Raw genomic sequence first — 22087 nt, 5'->3', positions numbered from 1 at the left:
AATAATATAACAACTGTTTCTGGTAGAACAAATGCTGTTTTTATTTGTTTCCTAAAAATTAAGAAAAATAATAATTAGCTGAGGCAACTGCTTGTATGATGGAATTGAGGCTTCTCATACAAGTAATACAGCTTTACTAAACATGAGTTGTAACGAACCTTTTCTCCCTCCCCCTTCACCACATGTCAATTTTTACCTTTAATTTTGCTTTTCTTCAGAGTTTTCTTCTGACTTTCTCCTTGCCTTTCCCAGGGCTGCCAAAGGATGTGGTTTCTTTGAGAAATGTACAACAGGGTCCCCCAAATGTGTTAAGATTTATGCCACTCTTTAGCTGCTCACATATAAGTTCAACTCAGTAAAGGAAAATAAAAGAAAATAACAAGGTCTGAACACTGTCGTTGCTGTACTGCCCCACTAACATGATTTCCTCTGAATGCTCCTCTTGTCACCAACCCAACAGCTTTAAACCTGTCTCAGAGAAGAGATAGTCCTAAATTTGAACAGATTTAAGGAAGAATTTTCTTTCTTTAAGCAATCCCAGCATAAAGTTTAAACTGTAATCCACGTTGCATGCTCAAAATTTTAATAATATTCCTCTTTCTGGTTAATTTTTGAGACGTTTTCCTTTTCAGAGCTACCCCTGAAGACCAGTTTATGGAAAGCAGTGCTCTTGAGCCCATTATTAAGAGCTAAACCTTCACCTGCTGAAACTCAGTATGCTTGACCCATTCCCTGGAGGGAAGCTGATTTACACAGGTGAGAACCCAGGTTTAAGTGGTTTATTCTATCAGCAGACTAAGAAAAAGTGAGCTGTTTTGCTGAGACTTCACCTACAGTGCAGCAATGGTTATCAAAGCAAGGCAGATATGGGGAACTTCACTTTGCAAGACAAGTATTGCACACATGTAGTTGTAACCCAGCATAAAAACATTCTATCAAGTTTCAACTCTGAAATTAAAAAGCACAATTACTCTTTTTTTTTCCCATTGCAATAGGAAAACATGACATACTAAGAAATAAGAGCAAGGCATTCTTCAGATCAAAAGCAGATTCCCCATGGAGTGCAAGCAAATAGAAGAAACCGAGTCACATTTTTGTAAGAAAATAATTTCTAAACTAATGGGTTGATAGAACAAGACGCACTAGAAGTGCTGTGCCACAGATGTCACTTTTGTGAAAGCTCATCATCAAAAGAGCACAATAAAAGGAAGGTACATTTCATGTACAATCACCTTTGCAGTGTAAACATCCTGGAGGAGCTGCAATATTTGGGATCATATGTTATTCCCTATTTTAAGTACACTCAGGGGAAGTTCCATTTGAAAATCAAGGGCACAGTTTGGTCTTCAAAGTTTTCAGAAACTTCTGCCGTTTTTCTATTTCAACTTGCCAGATATTAAAGGTGAAGGGTCAAATCTGCAGGTGGTGTAAATAAGCACAGCTCTGTGAAAGCTTTCACCTTATGCTCATTTACATCACATGGAAATTATATTTCTCACTTCTTCTGTGAGTAATTGCACATGAATATATATATATGCATGTGTGTGGTGAATACATATTATATAGAAAGTGAATGCTTTGATCCATCAAAAGGAAGATACAAATATAAAACAGGAGACAGAATACGAAAATCATACATTCTGCATTTACTTTGAAAACTGAAAATTATGGGGAAAGAAACATTGCTTATGTTCAAGGAGAACCTGGTGATTTGCTTAAATAATCTAAAACCAAACCACTAGCACATGAAGGATTTAACAGCCTCCTGTCAGGGCTGACAGGCCCAAGCCATGACTTGCTAACTTTTATATAAACAAATAATTACTAGCCAGTGAGAGATCCATTGCAGATTCCTACTTTTGCAGTGTAGACCCTGGTGCAGCAAAGCACTCAAGAGGTAAGGTTATCTTCAAGCAGCTGAGTAGTCCCAGAATTTGTCGAGCTCATTCACCTGCTTAAAATTAGGCACATATTTAATTTGCGTTTTAATTCCACCACAAATCAGCAATCCACTTCACCTGTGCATAAAGCAGGTGCTCCCTATAGGGCTCACACACATGCTTAAATACTCCTCTGAGAGGGCTGCGTGGTTTGATTCTTCAAGATCCTGCTCATTTTAGATGTAGCCCTGCAAAGCAGCCAAACAGGTGTGTAATATTCTGTGCATGAGAATAAAGGAGATCTGACGTTGCTTGTAAGTTAAACCACACTCCCAAACTTTACAGCATGTAGCAAGATTAAGCCAAGAGGAGAACACTGAAGAATGTTTAAGTTAATCCCCCAAATATATTGTATTCACAATTTCTTCCACAAATGCAGGTCAGTTAAAATTACTCAGTACAGTGTTTTAGTCCATAGTATGAGAAAGGTCTAAGGAGAAAGCAAAGGTGCCTCAGTAAAAGAAGGTTTCAAGCCCCTGTTCTGGGCTTTGCTGCAGCAAATCAGCAGCATGCTTTGTTTTGTGAGGAACAGCTGGGCAACAGCTCAGGAAACCTCCAACAGGTTTGTGTGCCACAACACATTGCACCCTCGTGGCCACCCAAGCACCTCCTTGCACCTCTGCCTCAGCATGTTCCTCTGCTGCTCCTAAAATCTTAAACTGGTCATGAAATGAGAGATTTTTCCAATGCAAATCTTTGCACTCTTTCGCCAAAGCATCTTTACAGATTCCTGTGTGTGCTTAGACTTTTAGTGCAGATATTTCTGTCATAACTAATACATGTATTTATGGAAGATTTTTTTTTCCTGTGGCCATAGGTTTGTTAGGACAACAAAAAAGAAAAAAATATGACAAAAGAAGAAAAAAAATCCAAAGTTTTTGTGGGCCAAGTCTCTAAAAAGCATAAATCTAGTCAGCTTTATTATTCATTTTAATTAGTTTGAAGCAAATAGTGAAATTTGTGCCAAGCTACAAAATTGCCCTGTCTTCATGAGGAACCAGCTTGCCAACAGAGACAAATTAATCCCTGTAAGAGTACTCCCTCTGTAAGCTCACCATCAACATTCCTCATTTAAAAAGTAGTAGGCTGAGCATGCTCTTCCATAAGGCCGGTTTTATGTCACAGTTTGACTTTTCCTCCCTACTGCTTAAAGTGGAAATGTAAAAATGTGGGGACTTTAATCACCCCATAAATATATGTGTTGTGTAATTATGCAAATCAAATTAGGAGCAGTGAATGGAATGTTTATTTATCCAAAAACCTGACCCGGATCGCCTGCTGACTTTCCTGGGATGTGAATGCATTTTTACCTCTGTTCAAACAGAATTTTTCACCTTAATGTAGACAGTGATTTTGCTGCACCAGGATCTACAGCCTTTTCCAAATAGCGGTGTTCTAATAAAGTGAAGAAATCCAGCTACAAAGGGAAATTACAGCCTAGTACCAGGGATACATTTGAGAAGACACTAAATTATCCCAATCTTGAAAGAGAGTGATGGTCCATGAAGAGGAGGCGGGGGGACAGGGATCCATTATGTTTGGCATTCAAACTTCTGTTTGGGAAGGAAGCAATGTGTTAGATTTTGTTTTGGTATTTTTCTGTCATATGAAATTGCACTGGTAATATTTGCATGACAAGACATTAAATTAGCTGTATGTGTTGCTCTGTCTTTGTCCTCTGTGTTTCACAGACAAAAGGTTTTGTACAGCCATTTGTACCACGATTATAGACATGGCCATTAAAATGTTCCTCTTTACAAAATCAATGGAAAAAAAAAGCAGAGCTGTGCTTATAGTCTTGTCATTCAGGGATATGATGTCAACAGGGAGCACTGCATCCATTATGCAACAAATTCAGTGAAATCTTAAAGAAAGAGATGGCACCAGAGGGCACAGTCACTGCAATGCCATTATCTCCTGCCCTTACAGTTCCTCCTTGCCTCACTCCATTGGTTCCTCCCCATTTTCAGTCATGTACACAAGAAACAAAAAAAAAGAGCTGAGCAGTTTTTCTTAAAAGCTTTCCCTTTAACCTAAAACCTGTTCATCAAAGCATTTATATATATAATATATGTCATAATATATATAATATATATTATATATATGTATAACAAAACCCAGAAAGTTAAATTAAAAGAGCCACACAGCACAGCAGACACGTAAAAGCACAATCCAATAATCCTGTGCGTAAATTTAGAAACTGTGTGGAAGTTTAAATCCTTGTTAGATGGAAAACGTTCTCTGTTTATTGTTTGTTGGATTTTAGTTATAATTCACCTTTAAAACATTTTTTACTGCTATGCTAATACCAGCTGTTAAGTTCTCTGAGTGAATTGTCATTTTGGCTATAAAACAGGATTCTGGGGAAAGGAAAGATCTGAGCATGGTGAATTTTTCTAGCAAGAAACAGATAAATTTTTTGCTCTTAAAAAAACCATACCTGTAAGGGAATAAGTGTTGAAATCCATGAAAAAAAAAGAAAAGTATGGCCCTCAGTCCCAGTAACAGGTCTTCTTTGGCACTTGAGAACGACCACAAGTAGTTTGCCTTTTTATTCATATAGAACAAAATTTACAAAGTCATTCATACATTTTTGTTTGTTTTTTGTTTTGTTTTTTACTTACTTCGAAAATTGGGAATATTCAAAATACACTTTTACCCCACTTCATTCTTTCATTATTTACAAGTATATACAAGAAAAACGTAAGAGTTTGTTTCCTTTTTTTTCCTTTTTTTTTTTTTTCGTTTCTTTTAAATTTTGTATTAAAAATCTCTGCTGGTTGTTTTTACTGTTTGTTTTCGTCATATGGATGTTCCATGTGAGGGCTCCATTGCTTCTGGAATGACTCCCCCCGGCACGGACTGGAATGACATTGGGATCGGGGTTTTCACGGGGCTCTGCCGGAATAGTCCTCCGTTGGGTGACCTGTGTTTGCACTGTATGGAGGGCATGGTGGCTGAGCTGCTCAGTGGCAGCGGCAGGTTGCTGCCCGAGGCAGCTGTCAGTGTCCTGCTGGCACCATGAGCTGTCTGTTCTGGTAAAAAGGTGGTGACAGAAAGTTGCGTGTTCTGGTACTCGCGCACCGGCTCCAGGGTCTGAGCTGGCTGCATGCCACCGATCTCCAGCGCCGAGATCTCGATGGATGCGGGAGAGATCTGCTTGTGGGCTATGTCTTCATCAATTAAACTGTTCATGCGTCTGTGGACCTGCTCCAGATTCACTTCTTTGTCCTAGTGAGGAAGAAACCAGAACAATCAGTCCAAACCCAATCTCCAACCCCGTCTGGTCCCCCTTCCTCTCCTCTGTGTGACCAGAGTTGCTGATCACTCACTACATCACTTGGATTTCAACTGTGCCTGTGCAAAACCTCAAGCTCCACCAACCTCAAGGTCCGCTGACATCTCCAGATGAAAAACCTGCTGAAGGAAATGCTGAAGAAAACACCAGCTCAATCTCAGCCCACTGGAGCTCCTCATGTTGTCAATCCCATCCTCCTGGGAGGTAAACTGATGGCTGTGCTTCAGCTAACAGGGTCTGGCACCAGGGACCAGCACATCCCTTGAGCCCTTGGCTCACCTTTCACAAGCTCAGAAAAAAGCCTATGGCAGGCAAACAAATGAGCTGGGACTCCAAATTCCAGTGGGCAGCTCAGCCCCTTGTCACCACATGACAGCTCCCCACTGTCTCATCTATCTGCAGAGCATTTTCTGAAGAACAGATCAGCAAAAAAGCCCTGACTTCAGGGCAGTTGCTTCATGTGTCCAAATCTACTGGCCAGGGGTTGCAGTGGTGATGAATTCTTGCCTTCCCATCAGGAAGCCCCGTGTCACCTGTGTGACACAGAACATAGACCTACTGGAACAGACCTGAGAGACACCTACTCTGAGAGCCCTGGGGAGGGGACCACACATTTGATTTGTGTTTGGAACAGTTGCATGAGAGACCATAAGATGTCTGTCACCTTGACACGTCATATGAAGAAAGTCTGTCTGTAGTCAGAGCTCAGTAAAACAATTCTGGTCTTTAGAAAATGCATCAGCATCTTCTGAGAATGTGTTTCCTAAGGTTCCCAGAGCAGTCTCTTCAACTGACTGTCAGGACCACTTACTCAACACATTTGAGCTTCCATGAGGAAACATAGCAAAAGGAGTTGTCTTTAAATCCTGAGGTAGCAAAGACCTACAGTGGGCTGTTTATCATCTCAGCACGGCATTCAAGACGCTCAAATTGTGAAGCAACAAAACTGGCAGAGTGAAGTCAACCACCTGGGATGCTGTATGACTGAATTTTAGCAGCTAGCATTGTATTGCCAATAAAAAGGTATTACATTATATCATTTCTCTACATTTCATAAGGACCAGCTGTGACTGCAGTTGTAGTTATTTGATGCAAGTGTAACAAACAGCAGAATAGCAGCAAAGCATAACAGCCTAACAACCCTGGAACTGGAGCAATTCCCTGGTCCAACAGAAACCTGTAATGACATTAGTCAGACAGCAAGACTCCAACCTAGGGAGCAGGACTACCTGAAACTTTTGTGTTCCAGTAACCCCTGGCTGCCCAAGGTCAGCTTGTGCTTAAATGTTGGTTTAACTTAACAGCAGCAGCCTTAATGATTCAGATCTAGGCTCAGGGAATGAAGAAGTACAAGGTGTCACTGCCACTCACTCCTCTTAATCTTTTGCCACTGGTGTTCAGGTGGAGCACAGAGTATTACAATCTTTTTCCAATGGTATCCTCTGCTCTGCAGCTTTGCTTTCCCCTGTAAATTGACAAGCCAACTTCAAAGTTCTTGATTCCAGTCAATGTCAACTACAGATTCAATTTAGCCTTGTGATTTAACACCCCTTCTACATTACTCAAGAACCATTGAATTTGCTGATCCCTCCATGGGTTTGGAAATGAATTAGTGTTACATGATGTACAGTCCAAACCTGTGTCCTTAGCTTAGGCTAAATCCATATTGATTTCACCTGGAATACAACTGCTCCACAATTACAGGGCTGAGCTGCATGTTGCAAATTCTTTGCTAATCAGTGGAAAATGAATTCCTATTTAATTTATGTCATAAATCCACCAAAATCCCAATGAAGCTCCCAGAAACCTGGGGGATATAATCATCCTCACCAAAGAAACAAATAATTTTTTAAAAAATCTTGCTTTTTCAGCCAAATCCTCTAATCAGATAATTTTGAGTTAGAGAAAAATCAGTGGATAATAAAATAAAAAATAAACTTTTTTGACATGAAGGGATCACACAACACTTGATCAGATAACCCCTGCAGCTGTACTAAGTCCTTCCTGACAACAACCACACCTGACTTGTCAAGCCCTTCATCCAATACATTAGACAATGCACTAAGCTGATGATAACTCAGAGGCTCTTTTCTAAATTCTGTAGCTAGTAAAATTAAGGATTTATGGTACAGTGGCCAGAGGATTACACGGATTTAATTCGTAATTTCCTCAGTTCCTCTTTCTTGAAGTAAAATTGTAGACTTGGGGCAAATGTGAGAAAAGTTCTTGCATTATTCCCCAGTGGGAGTAAGAGCTTGACCTCTTTGGGTGGGTTCCTTTTGAACAGATGTCCAGCTACTCACTGCTGCATTTTCCTCACCTGTTTGCCAACAAAAGCTTGCTGCAAAGTTCTGCATGTCCACAACTTCAGCTACCACCATGTATGATGATATTGTGTCTAAGGAGCTAACCCCCAGAAGCCCATAATGCAATGCCTCTTTAGGTATCCTGTACTATTTCTTTTCTAAACGAGGCTGCTAGCTGTGATGTAGACTCCTAGCTGGCATTCTGGGTGTCTGGGACTCATATTCTTGTCAAGCCTCCACTACAAAATAAGAAAACAAAGGAGAACTCAGGTTAGAACTGAGCAAATATTGGAGTAAATATTCCTAAATGAGGCTGTGGAGAAATGTTCATAACTCATTAGCATTTTTATGAGCTTTTGCCAAATACTGATGCCTTCTTCAGATCATTTCAAGTGAAAATATACATCATTTTATTTATATTTTAGTTTTTTTGATTGCAAGTACATCCTGAGTGCATTCATCCTGCTTTGCTAGTGGAACAAGTAAAATGTGACTTGGATAAAGCCAAGCCAGAGGGAAAGGTGAGGTTTCAATAATTGCAACAAGCAGTCATTAATTGTTTGCAGAGCGAAAATAAATTTATGAATGAAGCAGGATCTTCACTTGAAGCATCTGTGCAAAAAAGGTCATAAAATTCAAAGCATGAATTAATCCTGGTTGCATATTTAGCTGAGCCCTTTTAAAATGTAAATATGAAGAGGCACAGCTGGGATGCTCTTAATACACATCTCCTGGTCCAGACCACAGGGATTATTAAGGACCACATTGTTTGGAATGTTCCCCTCTCCTGGCCTAACAGGCCTTTTCTTCTGCTATGCACAGTCCACCTCGGGACAGCATTGCTCAGAAAATGGTGCATTTGCAGCTGCTTATGTTTCACAGTACAAACTCATGTTTCACTGTGCTAAAATTTTCCTTCTCAATAAAAATTAAAACCAGCTCCTGCAAACAGACATCACATTCTATCTGTATCAGAACACTTTATGAAGTATGTAGAGAAGTAGATGCTTGGGATCTCTTTAAGAAGTAGGGGTGAGGATTTCATTTGCCTACTTCTCTTCCTTCAGCATTAAGGACAACTTTCTGGCCTTATTAAGATCAGAGAAAACTTTTTAAAGGCTTTTGACAGACCAGGAATTCACATTATTCCTTCTTTTCATTGTCAAAATAAAATGTTTGCAAAGGTTATGGAAAACAACTCGTCTCTGAGGAATTATAAAATCACATTTTTAAAGGTTCTTCCCTTTTTCTTTGTCTTATTGGACAAAGAGCAGCTAAATAACCAAATGTCAAGGTTTGCATGAGACTATCTTAATGGTGACTGAATGATTCTTCAATTACTTTAAAAAAAACTAAGAAAAAATTCAGAAACCCTTGAAAAGATTAGTTTGTCACTGCACACTGTAAAACTGCTATGAATACTAAGATTTCCAGAAGTGAAGGTTTTGGATGGCTTTATGTGACAAGACAACCTTTCAGAATTTGTGAATTCTGTAAACCTAATCTTTTTGTTTCCTTTATTGTTCTTCTGGGAAATTCAGTAGCATAGCATATGTTACTGAAAACTAACAAGCTAAATGGAAAAAAGTTTAAACAGCAATAAAGCCAGAAAAAATAAATCCTAAAAGTTACAGTGTTTTGCTCCATTGTCAGCTCCACATTCTCCTTTATTTTTAGTTCTGTGCTTCTCATTAAATATCAGTAATTTGTTGAAATTTCTTTTTTGCACTTAATATACAAAATCTAGTTAATATTATAAATATGTCACATCTCAGCCATTTCATGCCAGTTCAGCTTCACTTCTCATCTATGGCTGTGCTGGAGACAAGTATATGCTTGTGTTGCCAGAAGAAGATAAAATATTTTTCCTTTGCTGGCTTCATAATTCTATTTTCAATATTAATGTTGTACTCCAAATAGATCAGTTGAAGAAATTAATCAGTGAAGGAAAGAAACGTGTAAGGAAAAATTAATTACACACCCAGGCTTAACCTCTGCAGGCTTGAGGAAAACAGCTCACCAACCACTGCTCCTGGTCAGGAAATTCTCTTATTCATAAATACCAAGTGAAATGTCACCGTCCCCCAACGAGTTTGAGTTCTGGAAGGGCTTTTGAAGGGCAGGTTTCTGATATGTCCCAAACACTCAATTGTGAGCAACAGGTTCAGTGGCCTATGACTGACTGCACGAACACACCCTGGCTTGGAGTGGATTTGCAGGATGCTCACCAGAATGATCTGAAAATAACTAAACCTGCATGGCCACACCTACAAGAAACTCTCTTTCAAGTCTGGCCTTATCACACAGAGAGAAATTAGAGCAAGATACAAATGCAAACAGCATGATTTACAGAGTAATCAATATTTTTTTTTCTAGCTTATTTTCTGTGCCTCTTGACAGTGGGTTCTAATAAAATCCCATGGGCAGTCATATTGAAAGAATATGGAACTAATTGGGACGTCTGGAGTCAGTTAACGTGGTCAAATTCAAGGGTGTTGGAAAGGAGGAACTGGCTGATGTTTTCAAGAAATTGCCTACATCACCCTGAACACAATTAATTAAAAGGTAACACTGCTCAGCTGACAGGCTTGCAACACTGGGGATTTTCCAGGGGAAAAATTTTTTGAGAAAAATATTTTTATTAAAGACACTTTTAATAAAAGGTGCAGCATCTGGTTTTTTGCTTGTGATTTCTCTGAGCTTATCAGAGAGCTCAAGAGAAGCCACTTGAAGACGTAAAAATGCTACAAGATGATGAAACAGTTCCAGCAAGGCAAAAAGGAAGATAAATGCCCAAACTGGAAAGTCTAATATCTGCAGAAATGTGATGCTAAAACTATGCCAAAACTGTGATAAGTTGCATCTGCATCCAGCACATGCAAATAAAAGCACACTAGACTAGAGAAGAAAAAGATAGATGGCCCTGACCCCAGAAGGACTCAACTTTCAGAAATGTAGCCAACATGGGCAGACAGGCTCACACAGGGAGGGAATATCTTGAATATGTCAATACCTCCCAGTCAGGTGCCAAGAATGAAAAGCCTGTTAAAGTAGTTCTCAGTAAGACTCAGGAGACATGCAGGAAACAATGCTGTTAAGGTAATATAGCCTTAATCATCAATCAGGGCACATTTCTGGTTTGTTTGTTTGTTTCCTGTCCTGGGTGACAATATGAAGGATTATCTTTCGGTGAGAGAATGAAACCAAGACACAAATGCTAATATTAGATTTTCATTCTGTACAAGAACTATTTAAAAAAATGTGGTAATTTTGTGATTAGGGCTGGCCTTCAAAATTTGAGACAAACACAGTGTCAGACACTTGCTCTTCCGCCCTTGACCAGGAAACATGCTAGTTTCTCTCCCACTCCTATAAAAGTCCTCTTGACTCATATATGTTGTGTTCATAATGACACTGTCAGAGGTCATGAGACACAAGTGCTGGAAGTCACACCTGTACCCAGTTAGAGAGAAAGGAACACTGAGGCACTTCCATGCACAGATAGACGTACTGCAAAACTGAAAAATAAGGCAGAGAAATAAAATTGAAACAGCAAAGTTTCCATGCTCAGGAACCCACAAACTATTCTCCTCTTACTCAGCATCAAAACCCACAGCTCCACCAAGCAACCACCTTCAGTCTTTGAGGTTTAAGACATCGTGAACTCAAACATTTGCTTGTTAAGGAGAAATAAAGCAACAGCAGCTCTGCTTATGTACAGTTGTTTAGGATTATTTTGAAATCCTGTATTCACCCAGGGTCACTATCATTACTTTCAGTTACAGCCACCGCATATGCAAAGCTGTAATTTTAATTTATTCCAGGAGGCTCTGACAGACTGGCAAAACCAGGCATAATTGGCATGCTCAAGAAGAAAAAGCAGTGATGGTATATGTAATAGATGTGCTGCAAAACAATGACAGTAGAGTATGGTGTTACATTAATACAAATAACCCCTTTTTAATATGTGTGTGACACTCATTATTCCAGAGATTCTGCAGCCGACAATGCAGTGAAATGCAGAGAGACGTGTAAACAGATGCAGTGATGATCTATGTCTGCTGTCATTAATTTAACACAGGTAACTGACCCAGTCAAATGGCACTTAATGTTACATAAAATTTGCTGAGTGGTTTCTGAGTGTGCTCTGCTCGAAGCTGGTTTGACCATAACAGAATCTTATTAGAAATATGCAGGGATGCACCTCAAGAGTCTACTTGAAAAACTGCTTTTAGAAATAGGCCCAATCCTGCAATCAAGCTTCTGCTCTTATAAGTGGAAGCTCTACCATGTATTTTAAATCAGCAATTAGCTAAATTATTGTCAATAAACCAGCTGCTAGAAGAATGCACTGAGACTGACATCAGGTGAGGTCCAGTTGGCTGTTACCTGATTGAAAGAATAAAAGAAATGAAAGTTTTGCAGTATGTTAATTTCATTCAATGTGGAATCATCTGCAAAGAAACAAAACATAAAAACTGTGTACAAGAGGCCACCTTATTCACTAGGTGATGCCCTCCTTCACCAGAGAGCAGAAATTCCTTTATGAAGAGACAGTAACACTCTTTTTCCTTCTAAGTAAACCTGAAAAAAAAGTAAGATATTACAGAATACTGCGAAGTTGATGTTAATGTGATAGAAAATTGTTTCAAATACACTGCCAAAGTTTATTTCCAGCTACCCACAGAAAGAAAATAGGTGCAAATAAATTATTACTAAAAGCCTAGACACCAAACAAGAAACAGTGACTTGCTACAGAACTAGTGCAAGTAGCAAGAACCTTCATGAAGAAGTTCACATCTTCCCACGCGCCTATTGCGCACCTTACCCAGGTTGGCTTTATCTAACCTGGAATCACACCTAACCAGGGGTCTAATTCTGACATGTCCCACGGGTCCTGCCTGTGAGCCTTGCTAGGAATGCTCCAGACAGTTACCTCCCCAGCAGGCCAGTGAAGCTGACAATGCACACCACTTCAAACCAGCCAAACCTCTCTGTCTTATTTATTGTCTTCAGCTGCATCCCCGTCTCTGGCACTGTGTGAATAAATACACAGGACACAGTCCTGATGGGAGAAGAACCACACATGAGGTGACAGCAGGTCTCTCCACAGTGTCTTGCTGTGATCTGCTCCCACATTCACCACCATCCATTAACTAAGTGCAATCACAGAGATCACAGTCTAGTCTTCACAATTCACACCAGACCTGCCAGGAAAGAGGCTGTGATAGCATTTTCATTTCTTTCTTAGTATGAAAGGGGGCATTCAGCCTCATGCTGAGATATTCAAGGTTTAAAATCCTTACCAACCTTGGTTCACCAGCTGGTAACCCAACTACAAAGAGAATGAGTGAGCGGTTCACATGGTTCAGATGTTTCCACAGTTTTCATGAGGTTAAAAATAAGAGAATGCAAAGAAACATTTCTCAACACAAGCAGCAAAATGCAGTACAGAATGAGTGCTGGTTGATGAGCATGCCAATGTCTCTGCAAAGGAACTTGGGAGAAAGGAGAACTTGCAACCAGAGAAACCTCTACTGTGTACACACTACAGACTGCAGTTACAGGCATTTCCAACAACACAGAGGTCAGGAGCAAGGGGAGTTCCAGGGGAAGGTAAAGATGAGGAGAAAACTAACAGGGATTCATCTGTGCAGGCATTTTCAACAGGAAACCAATTATCTGTATATTTATTATAAATTCTCACCATGCTTCTGAGGCCCAGCCTCACATCATTGGCCATCTCCAGATGGAAAGGGAAAGGAAGATGTGGGGAGAAAAAAAAAAAGGATCAAGATAGTGAGGCTAATAATGTAATTAATATTTCACTCTTTTCAGCAAATATATACTTATTATTTCTTCTTTATTATATCTGAAATAGCATTGCAACAAAGGAGGATGGCCCTCAAGAGGGTGGTGTTTTAAGAATTTGACATCATCTAAAGTTATACTGTGAGGTGACAGATTACTCTTTTATGAAGGAAAAATTAAATTCATGAAGGTTCTATTCCAAAGCTCACTAAAACTTAATGGCTTCTTTACATTGCTTTACACAGTTTTTAAACCAAAATTATAATCTAGTCCATAAGGGATGTAATTTTTCACTCTAGTGAGCCCAAATCAGAGCAATGCTATCCTTTAACACTACTGAATTACTCTACTGGAGCATCAGGCATAACAGATTGCTCCACACCCTCCTTCTTCACTGCTCCTGTCTAGTCACATCCAAATCTCAAAAGTTCCCATTTTTTCCTATTATGCCAGGAGTAAAAGAGAGTTGGCACAGGAGACAAAGAATTGCTTCTACAACCTGTTTGATGCCCAGTGTTAGCTGACTTACACAGCCTCTTGTCTCCACTCCAGCTATGGGAAAGTCTTACTAAATCCTTACTCCTGACTATTAGGCACATTTTTTTAAATTAGAAAATGAATTTTGAAAAGGTTTCTGCGCCTCCATTCAGGGCTGTATTTTGGAAACTACCCAAGCTCCTATTTTGACATAAGACAAGACATGACCAGCCAAACCATTAAAATAGCTCAGCATAAAAATCTGGACACCAGTTTCCCAAAAGATAACTCTTGCATACTGATTAATTCTGAAGATACAATACTTCTTATGTTGAGTGAGTTTGAGTAGCTCTTTTCTATATATGTGCCTAAAAATATGTGTCTGGAATTATGGAAAATCATAACCAAGCCATTGATTAATTTAAAAAAAAAAATATTTTCCACAGTATTGGAATCTGTGATTCCTTAATATTTTGCTGATATTGACCACAAGTTATTTCAGGTACTATAAAATTATTTAAATTCAATTGGCAAAAAGGTTTATAAATTGCATGGTAATATTATTGCATTATAAGGTCAATCTTCAGCAAACAACTTCAATGCACAATTAACTCCCAGTTTCTGCTTCATACATGTTGGTTTCAAAGCAACTGAAGTTTGATCCTTGCCACTAAAAAGAATGGAAATGTTTTGGTGCTCTGGGTGAGATCAGAATACACCTCTTATTCAATTTTATGTACATGCTTAAATGCTTAGTCAGATCAACACCTAAGGCATTTTACAAACCACAAAAATGCAAAAGAAATTTGAGAAAAAGTCACATTTTATGCTTCTTTTTTTTATTTTAAACTTTTACTGATTTTGTTATTTTACACCCCCTTCAAAAAGTCGACTTTAAAATACCGCCGTAGGCTGAGATAAGACATACAAAAATTAGCTCTGTAAACATTGTGTGAAGAATCTAAAAGAATCTGACACATTAAGGCTCCAATTCAGTAAAATACATAAGCTCATGCCAAGCTCATGAGTAGCCACAGAAGTTCTCTGGGATAGGCAATGTAATGCAAATTAAGCAAGTACTTACACTCATCACCAAACTGAAACTTTAAACAGGTTATTTCTTTTTGATCTCCCTGCATGGCAACATTCATTTTTTAAGCTTATTTCTGTTGAATAATTTTCTTCCACCCCTGCTAAGGTTCATGCCAGATAAATCCAGATTATATCCCTAAGGATCCCATTAGCAGGGTTTTCTTACATGACAGGGAAAAATTAAACCAAACATAAAAATCCCTTCCTTGCAGTTAGGGAAATATGCTTGTACAAAACTCAATTGCTTCACCACTGCTTTGGGTAGAAAAGCCTGGGCACAGCGACATAAATCACATGGATGACATGTCACTTTTAAATCCATTACAGCCTTGACCAAAATCTATGGTGATCAATAGCAAGAGCTGACTGATTTCATTCGATTCTGGATGTGCACCCTGCCAGGGACCAGGAATTACAGGATTTCTGCTTTACTATAGGCACCTCCAAAGAGAAAATCTTGTTTCTTCACTCACATAAAAAGCCAACATGGAGTTTGTTAAGATGCCCTTCCAGCTATTATCAGTTCTGTACAAGGTAATTTATATATTATATGTTATATCTTCCTTTTTTTTGTTTTTCCTTTGACCAGTTCTTCCAGCTTATACTTTATCATCAAACAACATTAAACTTTGCATTCTGGGATGACTGATTCCTAACACCCACTTTGCTGATTTAAAAATGCTAGTTAAATGAAGTTTCTCAGCTTATTACATTCAAAGCTGGTTGAAACTGAATTTCTAGATGGCATTAAAATGCATTATTTTGCCAATGCTTGCATGATTTATTTTCCCCAAAAACACCTTTATTTATTCTTAGAAAAGTAGAATACAATACAGTGGTACAAACAAATGATAATTTATATGCAACTGAGCAAAAAATGTACAAGGATTTCAGACATGTCATTAAAATACAGAAAAAAAAATTTAAAATAAAAACAAGATAAAATATAGAGAACATGCAATGAAGGGAAAATAAAATATCGGTTTGATGATCTCGTGTTTCCTTTCACTCTCAAAAGGAACCATCCTGGGGCAAATCAAATTGTCAGATAAAAAGGTAACACCACAAAGGACACAAGGTCAATGAAGTGACAAGGAAAAAGACAAGGAAAGTGAAAATAATGGTGAAAGCAAGAGACTCTTTAATAATCAAAACCAACACTGCTGACACCATGCTGAAGGTACAGAAGCCTCAATTGCCATGGAATAGTATCTGGCTGGAGAGCTAAAGTGAGATGAACACAGTGCAAACCACAATTCTTAGCAGTAAAAAATTTGGATCCATTGGACTCTTGTCTGCCAGCTCCTATTTCCATTTGTAAGGTACACTGGGATTCCTGCTCTTCTAATACCAGAAAAGAGTCTTAGTGGGTAACTTTCACGACTGCTAAAGCTGGAAGGATGGATTTTTGAGGTAGGCTGGGTAGGGACATCAGTGGACATAGAAACAGGGGAGTTTAAGGCAGATCACAAGAGGCTGCCCCGGCCAGAGATACAGGGCTCCTTTCTTTCATCTTGCATACTGCCAAAATACTTGTGACAATTTTTAGAGCAATTTTGCTACCTCCCACTATCTCGTGGAGCTCACAGAGTCTAGACTTTCTGAGATTCAAGACATCATTAAGCTTGGAGTAGCAGGATATAGGAATTAGAAGGCGCTGTTCTAGAACACAAGACCATTCGCACTCTGGACAGTACCTGAAATGCTGCCCCCTTTTAATAATTTAAAAATAAAAAGGACAGAAAAGTGAGAAGAGTCTATTGAATAAAATGATTTTGTAGAAGCATGAGAAAGCAAAGAAATCACAAACTAAGCTGTGAAGACTGTGATTGTTAATGAATTATAAATTTGACACAAGTTATGAGACAATGACCAGTAGCAACTCAGGAGGTGGAAAACTATGCTATGCCTTAATCAATAAAACCCCCAAATCTTCTAGCACTACAGAATTCCAAACACACAGTGACCAGTTTCTGAAACACTCACATTGCTAGGAATAGCACAGCTGGTTTGGAAAAAAAAGATTTCTGATTAATCATATCTATTATCTGTGCAATGAAAGAATCAAACCAAGAATTCTTGAGGTCATTCTAACACTGTCTTTCAAGAGCTACATTAAATATAAGCGAACCAATATCACCTCTTGTGAGAGATGCAACAAGTATCAGTTCCCAGAAAAGAAAAAATCATCCTGTATAAGTGACTAATTTTGTTTAACATGGGGTTGCCCGTTAATTTTTTTTTTTATTGACTAATCTCATGCACAGTGAAAAAGATGAGAGTTTAACTTTCTTTCCATGAATAGGAGGATATTTTATCTTTGCTTACAAGTTTCCATTGTTTTGTAGTATGTGGATGAACTAGGAATGCTTTGTAATGGTTCTGAAGAGATCTCAGAAGTAATAATCTTCAGAGGAATAGCACATCACACAAAGACACAGCTGATAAAGCACAGAGGATGCTGGGGAGCCCATTGCAGGAAGCAGCCACGCTGGTTCATAACGACAACAAAGATGTGAAAACTGCCTTTCGTTCCTTCAAAGGGGATAAAAGATACCAACAATCTGATGATGTGGCAAAGCCCTTGGCTGTTAAATGATCCAAATTACATTATGGCTTACTGATCTTGTGAAATAAATGCATAGAACTCATACAAAAAGTTACAGAAATTCAGAGGCAATTGTCAAAAGTTCAATATTTTTATGGTACCAGGTTTTAATAACTTTAGCTGATTGCTCAGTCATTTAAAAGGGATGTAAAGTGACTCCATGTAAAAAGACTCCATAATAAATACTAATTTATCACAACTCTCTAATTTTCTGAAGCTTATCAAAGTCAAAAGATTAGGTATCAGTATTTCAGGCTGAGTAGCAGCTGTGTAAATTCCAGATTTTAACACACAGAGACAGATGTATGAGCTGCCTAAATTTCACTGTGTGTATCATATGGCTGGGAACTAACAATGATGAGAGGGTGATTATAAATTCCAGAATATCTTTTTGGAAAAAGATGGCCTAGTGTAAGTTTTTCTGAATTAGAAAGTAATAAGGCAATTTTAACATTACCAGATATTTTCCAGCGTGAAGAGATTGCAAACTTGAGCCCTAATAGAAGAATGTGGCATGATGTTGCAGCAGTACATTTTTTTCTGATGCTGGAGCTAATCTTTCTTTTGTTAATCTGATCTGATAAGGATTAAATGAAGAATTAATAGGGGTAACATTAAGATTTGTACAGCAGAACTCATTAGAAACATTTTTACGAATCTCCTTCAAATAGAATAAAAATACCTTGTATCAACATCCTGAAAAAGATCAACCCAACCTTCACTGCTCTAGCAAGAAATTTCACTATTCTTTAAATGATACAATTGTGAACCAATGGCAACATGGAAAATAAAGGGAATTCATCTTTCCTGGAGGTTTGTCTTAATGAATTGACTTAGTGCATAGGAACAATACTATTTTTTTTTTTTAATTTTGTGGGGTAGAGTTCCTTCATATGCAAAAAATGTAAAAAAATATTCTAATTGGAAGCAGTCTCCCCCTGACATAACTCTTCCTATGAACTCTCTACAAATGCAGATCAGGTTAATACAAAGTCCAGGTTACGTTGTCAGGTTTCAAAAGACAGGCTTCCTGTTCCTCCCAGGTGCATGGTTAACACTAAATTCCTCACACTCATTGTAATTAAGATCTGTGATTTATACCATGCAGACATCCGAGTCATTGGACATCAGTGTATTGGCTCTGCCTAACCTCCACAAAAGCCTAAGGAATACAAAGTGGAAAAAGAAAAGACAACAAACTGGCAAAATCCACCACCTTAATGTCAGCTGAAAACATTTCTTCAATGCCAATGAAGGCAGAGCACATTCCTCTGGCCACAGACTTCACAGACCCTCGACATAAAAAAGAAGAGTCTCTAAAAAAAGCTTTTTCTCTCTCACCACCAAGCAGCACGCCACCCAGCCCTGTCATAAATCTGCCATAGTAGTTGTGCATTCATTGTCCCACATTTCTCTTTTTTTTTGAGTTGGCAATTGTTGACATGATACAACCAACCAAGTGGGTCATGCCAAACAGAGAATGCTACACAAGGGCTTCACAAGTCAGGACAACTCCTCATTCAATTCTGGTTCCACCATAATTTTTTCCAAGGGATTTATAAAGCTCCTGACAGGGTGAGGGGCACAGAAGCCAAATGTTGCCACATTCTCTTTGCTTCACGGGCAACACCGAAATCTAATCTTAGACTGCAAGAAAATCAGCCTTTTCTGTGACCATCCACAAGCTCTGCTTCACAGAAGAAAGCAGTTGGGAGACATCCCAGTTCCCACAATTTTTAGGTGATATCACAACGCTTGTGTTTTGCCAAAGCCTTCCCAAAAGCAGAAGAAAATCAGCAGCATGACTTGAGTTTGCAGCTGCTATTGAACTAATGACTTGGCTGGAGTAGCAGATGCAGCTAAGAGGCAGATTTTAATGGTCTGTGTATGCTACTCGCACTGAAGCTCTGTCATTCTGGCTCTTGCTGTAGAAATGCTGGGTAACACACAGTGCTAGAAATGAGATATCCTGAATACACTCCTCCTGGCATCGAATCCTCCTTGTGCTTTTGGTCCCCTATGCCAGGCTCAGCCACTGCTCCTGGCTCAAGCAGAGTGCGAGCACCCAGGGCTCCACACTCCCCTCAGCCCTGGATCCTGTCCTTTCCACAATTTTGAAACTTGGTTCTTCTAAACACGTCAAAAACCTTCAACCTATATTCACCATCTCTTTTGAAACTTGGTTTCCTACCTTAATTGCAGTAGCTATCAGATATCCCACTTCAATCCCTCCTTACTGGTAGCACATAAATAAAATGTCTGGCCACTAATCTGCCAGGATATACTGCTACATTCGTTTACCAATTTAGTTGAGTGGATGTTGTGGTCACTGTGACCAGAGCCCCCAACCCCTGGTCTGCAGTGGGGCCGGAGCAATGTGGCCATGTGGCCACTGGCCTAGGCAGAGGGTTCCTGAGGATCCTGCCTGTCCCTGGCTCTGGGCAGCAGCCACCCTTGCCTCGGGCTGCTCTGATCGATCCAAAGGTGCCTCTAGCTGCCTGCCTGTCATTGCACCCAGCTGTCCCTTTCAGGGGACCCCTCATTCCATCCCATCCTGCCTGGCATACCCTCCGTACACCTTCCTCCTGCTGGCTCAGCCCGGCCCGGCCCCGTGCCCTCTCACTGGGAACATGCACTTCCTCGTCCGCCCTTTACACCTGCTCGTGCCAGGGCTCCCACTGACTCTGCTCCCCCTCTCCTGGCAGCACCCCCGTCACTGATCTTTCTGGAACCTGTCCATGCTCTGTACCTGAGTTTAATTTGCCTCTAACCCAGCCTAGTTGTGCTCCAAGGGCAGGCCCAGCCCCATACACAGCGATCTCCCCAAGCACAGCTCTACCATGGGGGTAACTTCAGATTCCTTTAAAACACAGAAGGTCAAAAGTATTCTGTTTTTGTCAAAGAAACTGCAAAAGAGCACTACAGATGTACAGAGCTACCTTGATCACTGTATGGAAAGGGGAGGAGGAGGAGGATGGGAAAGGGAGAAAAGATGGGATGGGGTAGGCACAGGTATGCAATAATCCTTCTTACAGTTATTAAAAAAAGAAATGAAGGGGACAGGTGAAAAAGAAAATATTTAAACTCAGGAAGACAGAGCCTTTTTCAGTAACGGAAACTCCTTGCAATAAAAGAGTGGATTACTTCACCTTAGCTACATGAAACTGCCTTTAGGTCGTGTTCTCATCTCACTCTACAAAGATACACAAAGGCAAGTCCCTGAGCGTAGAGACGGGAACACCACCTAGTATGGCCAGGTAAGTGCTTGTGCACACAGCATGAGGACACTTTGGAAAGCATCTCTGCCCTTGCCCAGCAGGATTTCACACCTACTGCTGGGCTTTAGGCCTTCGCAACGCTAGCATGGGAGCACCTTTGGGGTTACAGCAGGAGCAACTTCTACAAGGCAGAAGGGCAAAATGGTTATGGAACCGTTTGGGTTGGAAGGGACCTTGAAGATCCCCAATTCCAACCTCTCTCTCATGGGAAGGGACATCATCCACTAGACCAGGTTGCCAATTTGCCAAAATTGCTTACCGGTGACAGGTATGTCAATCAGTCTAGTGCTCCTGCAACTTGAGAAACAGAGATTAGAAGTGATGGGCTATGTACTATTTTCCAACTGTAGTGCAGCTCACTGCTATTATTTGCTTGTAAGAAACATCTATTCTAAGATGATGAAAGCACCTACGAACACCTCAGTGTCTCCAAAATTACAAGAGGTTAGTTTGTTAAACATTTAATCTACTTAAACAAATACAGACTTCATGCAAGACAGATCTGAGTATAGACTGATAATTCTATCTTAGCATTGCTAACTATCACTGGCTGCTGTGAATGGAAACTCCAAACCCAAGAAATTCTCAGATATAATTTCCTAGATAAAACATGTTATATGAAGGTCAGCTTCCTCAGAGGCTCCTACTTTTAGACATAAAACTGACTTTAAAAGAAAGGAAGCATTTAAACAGTGTCATGGCAATATGGCTTATTCAATTATTAACTAGCTGATTTATTTTTAATTACTCATGTACCTCTTCAAACTCAGCCTAGGTCAGCCATGAAGGAGAGCAGCTACCAGATGTCTGGCAGCTGCAGAGCCTGCACAGGATGGACATGGATCTCCCAGCCAGTGGATGGGGGCTCAGATCAGAGAAAACATCACCACAGATGGCACAGCCGGGTGGCCGTGACTGGCCCCCCGTCACTCGCAGCAGAGTGGCCGAGGGCATGTTTCTGAACCACTCTCTTACCCCTAAAGGTGGTCTCTCCAGGTCAGGGTTGAGGCACATTGGTGGGGCAATGAGGGGAAGTTTGCACTGCTGCTGCCCATGCTGTATCTGCTCTACAAATAAATAGAGGACTTTAGTCTCCAGGGCTGTCAGTTTGGCACCTTCCATGTGCACAAAAGACACTTTCGTTTGTTTGCTTTTATTTTCTTAGAAACAACCACCCAAACAGTTATATGCAAAGCTTAGTATGGCAAATCAAAATAAATCAAATTTATTGCATGAGAGCACCTAAAATCCCACAACTTCCACTTGCTCTCTCTTTC

The 22087-nt window shown here is 39.8% G+C and overlaps 1 protein-coding gene across 7 annotated transcripts in view; it reads right to left on the bottom strand.

The window, feature by feature from the left end:
* Positions 1–16: 16 nt before the first annotated feature.
* GRID1 (glutamate ionotropic receptor delta type subunit 1) overlaps positions 17–22087 on the bottom strand; it is a 496708-nt gene continuing 474637 nt past the window's right edge. Inside the window, exons 16-18 of one of the 7 annotated variants that reach the window (XM_039553667.1) lie at positions 21786–21872; positions 13252–13287; positions 17–5171 (exon numbers count right to left, since the gene is read on the bottom strand). In XM_039553667.1, coding sequence (XP_039409601.1) covers positions 4743–5171; positions 13252–13287; positions 21786–21872 — 552 coding nt within the window. In that variant the 3' untranslated portion in view covers positions 17–4742. Of the gene's footprint in view, positions 5172–13251; positions 13288–21692; positions 21878–22087 lie in introns of those variants that run through there. The other 6 variants (XM_039553673.1, XM_039553668.1, XM_039553669.1 and 3 more) reach the window with 6 other exon arrangements.

This window comes from Corvus cornix, chromosome 6, assembly GCF_000738735.6.
Source record: "Corvus cornix cornix isolate S_Up_H32 chromosome 6, ASM73873v5, whole genome shotgun sequence".
In the NCBI taxonomy this organism is placed as follows: domain Eukaryota; kingdom Metazoa; phylum Chordata; class Aves; order Passeriformes; family Corvidae; genus Corvus; species Corvus cornix.
The sequence above is the reverse complement of the archived record's forward strand: the minus strand, read 5'-3'. Positions and strand labels throughout refer to the sequence as shown.